At 44.9% G+C, this 7,218-nt stretch overlaps 1 protein-coding gene across 1 annotated transcript; it reads right to left on the bottom strand.

The window, feature by feature from the left end:
* Positions 1 to 513: 513 nt before the first annotated feature.
* Positions 514 to 6,721, bottom strand: LOC144102675 (uncharacterized). The gene is made up of 5 exons (XM_077635880.1): positions 6,602 to 6,721; positions 4,593 to 4,882; positions 3,842 to 4,027; positions 653 to 1,246; positions 514 to 555 (listed from the first exon to the last, which is right to left on the bottom strand). The coding sequence occupies exons 1-5, from the start codon at positions 6,690 to 6,692 to the stop codon at positions 514 to 516; spliced, it is 1,203 nt and encodes a 400-aa protein (XP_077492006.1). The 5' UTR covers positions 6,693 to 6,721.
* Positions 6,722 to 7,218: the final 497 nt, after the last annotated feature.

The following is a 7,218-nucleotide window of genomic DNA, read 5'->3' on the forward strand; positions in this document are numbered from 1 at the left end:
CCAGACCTGGTCGGCGCCTTGCCAGGCTTGTGGGTTGCACCTTTATCTTCTGGCCTCGCCGCCTGTCTGGTTTTGTTGCGGCCTTTACGGTTAGCATAACTCCATATGCGCCACTGCTTGTATTCACGCTACCGAGCTGTGCATTCACGGTATCAAGTAAAGCGGCGTATGACGAGTTTCCCTCAGCGAGTCTGTGTAGACGTCGCAGGTGTTGCTCCAGGGTCCGGTATTTTTCTTCGAGATCCTGCAAAAGGTTAATGAAGTCTGATTTTAATACGTCACCAGTTATGGCAGCTGGAACACTAAGTGGCTAGGAGTGTAATTATTAGACCTTGCTGAAGGCTAACTATTTTCGGCATGCAATACAAGGTATCTTGCATCATGGTTGTGCTGTTTTGCCTACAAGATTTTTTTTTCACTTTTGATGAAAGTAAATAGAATGAAAGGTTCTGCTGTACCTCTGGCTTTAAACGTGGCCCAGGACTTGTCTCATCCGACGTATCCATTGGTTGATCACAGCAGCTGGGGCCTTGGTGGTGTTCTGGGTCTTGCAGACTGGCAGAAGAAGAAGACACAGAAGTGCCTGCAGGTGCATCACTTTGTAGACCTCCCGTCATGGGCATAAAAAACTCCAGTGGTGGGCATCTCTCACCCAGTGCCAGCTGACCCAGCTGGACACAGCAGGTGTTAGCTGTGGGCTGTTAGGAAAGGACCCTCCAAAGGCCCTCTGTACAAGTGCCTGGTGTTTGCAGAAGGCCCATTGACTCCCTGCCCAGCAGCTACAGACCCCAATGTCGGCATGTACTTCATACATCCCAGTCCCAGCTGAGTTTGGGACGCTGTAACCTTCGTCATGGTTTTGCACGATAGATTCGGTAGCCATGTCTGGGATCTTGTCTAAGAGACGGTCTATGCTGTTTCGATGCGCCGATTCTCTGTTGTGCGCATGGCGAAGAATTCTTGTCTCAAAATACTTCTCCCATGCTGTTGTGATATATTCCACCAAGGCTACTGCGTTGTATGCTTTTGTTCTGCACAGGACAATGTCCTTCAGAATTCTAATCGATGCCTCGCTGTAGTTGTTTGTGTTCTGTCCTCTTGTAACAATGCCTGCCCGGTACATAGCCACCCATTCCTCCTCGGTCTTCAAAAGCGAGTCGACTCTTTGCACGTAGTCTTGGTGAGGCAGTGAGCGAAGAGCTGCTTTTGCTTCTTCAAGTTCTTCCTTGGTCTTTGAATACAGGACCTGTGACATAAATGATAACAGTAGGAGTGTATTAACCATGCTTAATGAACGTAGTGATGCACAATCGTTTTTTTTTGCCTCAATCATGCATGAGGAGGTACTTTGTCACAGAAAAAGGTTTTTTAAAAAAAGGAAGAGCTAAACTCAAATTCTGCACTTCTTTCTGAAGCCATTTTTATTAGGAGCTCGTAATTCAGTTCCAGATCAGTCATTATGATTTCGTTTCTGATTGAGTATTTCAGCTGCTTTCGTTGTTTTGTAAAGGTTTACACACGCACGTGCACACGCACGTGCACACACACGCGCGCACGCACGCACACACACGCACACACACACTGCTTGGAGTGCCCTCACTGGCACGTCGTTGTTTTAGGGAAAACTGCACAACAGAAAAACAGAATGCATTATAATGAACAGGTGATATCATGTCCAAAGCTGTTAACACAAGCCATGCATTTTATGAGCAAATAAGGTAGTAGAAAAAAAAGTGAGCCAGTGCAGTAAAAGGAAAGTGAAAGAAGTACTGTCTTAATATTAACCTGTAGCATAACTAAACCTGTTTCTGAGCAAACACCCGTTAAAAGGGTGGGTAACTGAGCTTGTTGCATACTTTATGGTGGCTCCAACACATTTCGTAGAGCGAGGACAAAGAAAAGAGCAAAAATTCAGGGGGTACTTTGTTGACCTAAAGTGCGGTGAGGGCTTTAGCACTGTGTTGCTGCTTGTGTCACTGATGTGTGGCTAAAATGTTAAGTACACAATTGTTTGTGAATCTTAAATGCTGGAGACACTGGAGGATGTTTGGGAGGCATCCGTCTGATTAGATGCCTTTCCGCAAACACTCTCCAGCATCCTTACGGTGGACAAAAATTACAGTGGGACTAAAAAAAGAATGAAAAAGAAAATGACCCTGCCCATTTCACTAGGTATAACGGGCTGTCTTATGCTAGACCAAAATTATTGTTGGACTATAAAAAGAATAAAAATAAATTGTCCCTGCCCATGCCACTACATATAACAGGCTTGCCTTACATTAGACATATATTAGTGTGGGCAAAGAAAAAGAAAGAAAAATAAAGTTGCCCAGCCCGCGCCTTACAGCATACAAGGAGAACTACATATGCATTGGCAGGAAGTAGCGTAGTCGTTAGCACGCTTGGCTGCGGAGCGGAAGGATGCTGGTTCGAGTTCCGCTGTGCACAAGGATTTTTTTCTTATCCAGTTGATGTCATTTTATTGACAGCTATAGTGTGACAGATAGTGTGACAGTGTGACTAGATATGCTTCAATCCATGTGAAGAGGGTAGTAGGAATGTTTGCTATTCAGAGTTTTTGCAATACCTATTAAGTGTTGAGATTCTAAATTGGAAGCCTTTCGAGAAGCCAGAGAAATGCAGTCTACCGAAAAAAGAATGCTGAGATGAATTCTATGAGTTGTGTTTCACACAATAAGCCTGACCTAACTCCATGTTGCTTTTAGTGGGGAAAAAAACCACTTGTTTTGTAGATTTCATCATAATCATCAATCTGACTATGCCCACCTTCAGGACAAACGCCTCTCCCATGGCCCCTTTTCCCTGCAGACTTCTTAGTATCATTCACCCATCTGGCTTTATGCAGCCGCCGGGTACACTTGCCTTCTCCTGGAATCCAGTCCATTACACTTAACGACCATCGGCTATTTTGACCTCACATTACATGCCGTGCCCAAGTCCATCACTTTTTGATTTTAACTAAGATGTTGTTAACCTGTGTTGACATGTTATATATATTGGTCGCAGCCGAATACAGCGGGGTGCTGTATACATAAAAATGTCTAATGCATTGTTTGAAAGAGGAAAACACGCAAGCAAAAATCGGGTATCTATAGTCCTTTAAGGTGTCCGCTGACCCTGGGAGCCAGTTATATGCCTTTTTTGTCCCGAAATTGAATGGAGTGCTTAGACTGCGAATAAGGCAACACTGGGAACTAGACTGCTTGCTTTGTGCAAACAGATCCTGGAGTCCGTGAAGTGTGCCGGGAATGGGATCGAACTGAACATTGGAAGCAGAAGAAGGCAGAGTGTTCATGTGAGCATATAGGCACCAGAACAGGCCTGTAAGACGCCCAAGTGGGCAGGCGCTTGTGAAACGTCAAATTGGGCCTGCCACTCCAGACCTTTCAGCTGCTGACGCCAATCAGCTTTCACTGATTAATGCATTAGGCTGGTGAGCTGAGGTATAATAATTCTCTTCCGTTAGTGCAAGCAGTGCATTCTGGCTCAGACTGGACAGAACCCAGTGTCTACATCACTCTGCATTTAGTGTTTAACAATCATTAAATATTACATCAATTTCCTACCAAATAAATATTAATCTTATAGGCTCAGATGTGGTGTGGGAAAAATGAAAACCTGGACAATTTGGTAAACGTTCATATTGTTTGAGCACCATGCCAAAACTTAAGACCTTGATCTTGTTTAGTTTTTTCTGTGTAATGTGTACCACGCAAGCAGTATGATAGCTTAGATGTAGTGCTTCCATCATTTAAATTTTCTCACACAGCATTTGGTCTATTTTTTGTGTAGTACTCAGCGAGCAGTAAGTTGGCAATACCTTTTGGAAGGCTGCCATGAAGCGGCGTCGGTCATCTTTGTCCACCTTATGGTGTGAAGAGGTGATCCACCTCCACTCTGCCTGCAGGATATGAAAATGGCACAACAGCTGTTGTGCCGAGGGCCAGACGTCACGCAGGGCGTCCTTCTCAGGCCGAGAAGAATCTGACATGAATGCAGCAGGTGCCTGCAACAGCAGTTGACATACGCCAAAAAGATAAGCATTCTTTGCTGCATTAAGGGAAAGTGCATGTGTACTGTGTTTGTTGAGGGCGTTTAGACAGTTATTTTTATCTGTTAATGCAGTGAATGAAAGCTATGAAGTAACATTTAAAACATTACCATGCTTCTGTACTCATGGGTAGTAAAGGCTTAACCACATGTCAAGCAGTATTACCCATATGTGAAGTTTACCTTTGCAAAAGTAAGGCGGGCAGTGCGTGTACGTGCTTTACCATGGTGAGACCTTCTTTCCCCGATACCAGCTTCACAGGGAAAACTGACGTTAAGAAACGAAATTTGTTGAAAACAAAGGAAGTCGTTTTCATTTAAGAGTATGGTTTCTAAACATCTTGAAGCAAGCATGCCACTTTCAACACTAGTGCACAAGCACCTCACTTCCAACAACAGTATGTCAGATGCTAATGACGTCATTTGATTTTCCTTGAAAAATAAGCAACATAATCTACAACTGTCACCCGTTAGATACTGTCGCTATTTTCCAGCTCCTGCATTAGTTCAGAAACCCTTACCTCCCTGTTTCCAAAGCATGTTGGGTAGCAATGCTTCAGCAGCTGGAAAGCCAAACTGTAGCCCTCCCTGCTCTGTGAGCTGTGTATTAGCACAGCTATTGGCACTGCACCAGCTTTTGTGGCTGTCAACAACACTGGGACTGTGCTCCTTGTAGTGTCGCAGGAAGCCGTCGAGTCAACAAAGATGAGTTCTTGAGCTGACTCCAGGCTCTGGGCACGCCGCATAATGGGTGTGACCACGAGTGCTGCCCAGCAGTCATCTGCCTTACTGCTGGTGTAGACATCTGTGCCTGTGCAACAGAACATGCAGAATGGTCATTCAGGAGACACAAATGAAGTAACACAGATACCGAGATTTCCAGAGTGAACATATTTGCTGCCTCCTTTCTGTAGTAACTATATTTTAACACTCTGTCATATGCTAGGTATGATTGAAAGTTTAGGCAGATGTGCGTCACAAATGGGAGTCACATTTGCGAGCTATTCAGTATTGATGGCAGGAGAAAGTCAAAAAGTGTGAAACAATGTTTTCAACTTTCGCTTGGACCCGCCGCGGTGGCTCAGTGGTTAGGGCGCTCGACTACTGATCCGGAGTTCCCGGGTTCGAACCCGACCGCGGCGGCTGCGTTTTTATGGAGGAAAAACGCTAAGGCGCCCGTGTGCTGTGCGATGTCAGTGCACGTTAAAGATCCCCAGGTGGTCGAAATTATTCCGGAGCCCTCCACTACGGCACCTAATTCTTCCTTTCTTCTTTCACTCCCTCTCTTATCCCTTCCCTTACGGCGCGGTTCAGGTGTCCAACGATATATGAGACAGATACTGCGCCATTTCCTTTCTCCAAAAAACCAATTATTATTATTATTAACTTTCGCTTGGAAAGTCATCTCTCTTGGTTGTGTCAGAAATGATGTTGGTTCACAGTTTTGCCTAGGAGCCATGGCTGCTACCATATTGCTCATGACTGATGGAACACATGTAGTATGTGAAAAATTATGGCCAAACTAAGCTACAGATTAGTTAAAACATTTGGTGAGAGCCCTGATTTTTCTCGTCTTCGCCTCCTCTTATTTCTCCCTCCTTCTTTGTCTTGGCTTAGCTTGCAGATTTCTACTACTACTACTACTACTACTACAACTACTACTACTACTACTACTAGCCGTCACAGTAACTCGGTGGTTACGGTGCTTGGCTGCTCACCTGAAAGGCGTAGGTTCAATCCCGTTTGCAGCGGTTGCATTTCATTGAAGGCAAAATGCTTAAGACCCATGTACTATACGATGTCATTGCACTTAAAGTGAACCCCAGGTGATTGAAATTATCCGAAGTCCTCTACTACTGCACCTCTCATAGCCTAAATTGGTTTAGGATGTTAAACCCCATAAACCAAACTGCTACTGCTACTTGACTACAACTACAACAGTCAAACCCGGATGTATCAAACTTGACGGGGCTCACGAAAAGTTTGATATGTTGGTAATTCGATGTCTAAAAAATGGCAAGAAATGAGCTTATCTGTAACCTAAAAACAAGAATACATTGCACTCACTGTAGCAGCGGGCTTCTTGCAACAAAGCGTCGTCCATCAGTGTACTGGTAGCACACCACTCGCTAGGCATTCCTAGATGTAATGTGCTTTTCACTGGAGCCGCAGCACATGGTGCTTTGGAGCTAGCCACTGCCTAATATAAGAAGTATAATCCTGCCATCAGTACACTATAAATATTCTAATCACAGTGCATATTAAGGTACAGTTAGTTTCCACAATGCCTTCGGCAGTGAAGCGAGCGCAGCATGCCAGCCGAGAGTTGCTGCTACACTCCGCAGCAGCGACCTACTGGGCGGCAGAGCAGCTGCACTATTAAGTTAATGCTTCATCCTGTATAGAAAGTTCCTGTCACTGCATGTGGCGCGCTTACTTCTCTGTACGAGCAGCAGCAAGGACACCAACTTGGCATGCTGCATAGGTTTCAAACATATTACAGTGAAATTTAAGGAATGATATTGCATACCTTGGGCTGCATATTGTGGCATCTTTTCCTGCAGCTTGACCAGTGGACTCCCGCATGGTCCATACTTGTCGGTCCGCCAATGGTCGTGCATGTAGTACACGGCCCTTTTAGTAGGATTCACAAAACCACTTGCTAGAAGTTGTGGCCCATCGGGCTGCACAGCGAGGAGACTCTCATGGTGGTTTATAGCCTGAGAGGGTGTCATTCCCGCTTCAAAGTAGGAAATAAATGTGGCCTTTGTTTCGGGGCTGGTGCGAAGCATTCTGAGTGAATCAGCTGACTCGGTACTATGATTGTGGCTTGATGTCAACCGAATTACAGCAGGCAGAGGGACTGCCCTGCAGAGGAACTGGTCATTCTTCTTTGTATTCCGATTCAGTTTTTTTATTTTGAAATGCAGTTTTGCAGGGCAGCCTGAGAAGAAGTCACTGAGAAGAAGTCTTGTTCCTGTGGTGGTGCTGACAGCACCATACCTTATGGAAGACCGTCCTGCAAAAAACAGAACTGCCTTAGGGATTTCACAGCTCAAATCACAATAATTACAAATTTGGCATATTGTATGTACAGTCGCGAGTAAAAAGATTAGCACATATGAGGGAACACCGGAGCGCCGGAAT

Source organism: Amblyomma americanum, chromosome 8, assembly GCF_052857255.1.
Source record: "Amblyomma americanum isolate KBUSLIRL-KWMA chromosome 8, ASM5285725v1, whole genome shotgun sequence".
Lineage (NCBI taxonomy): Eukaryota > Metazoa > Arthropoda > Arachnida > Ixodida > Ixodidae > Amblyomma > Amblyomma americanum.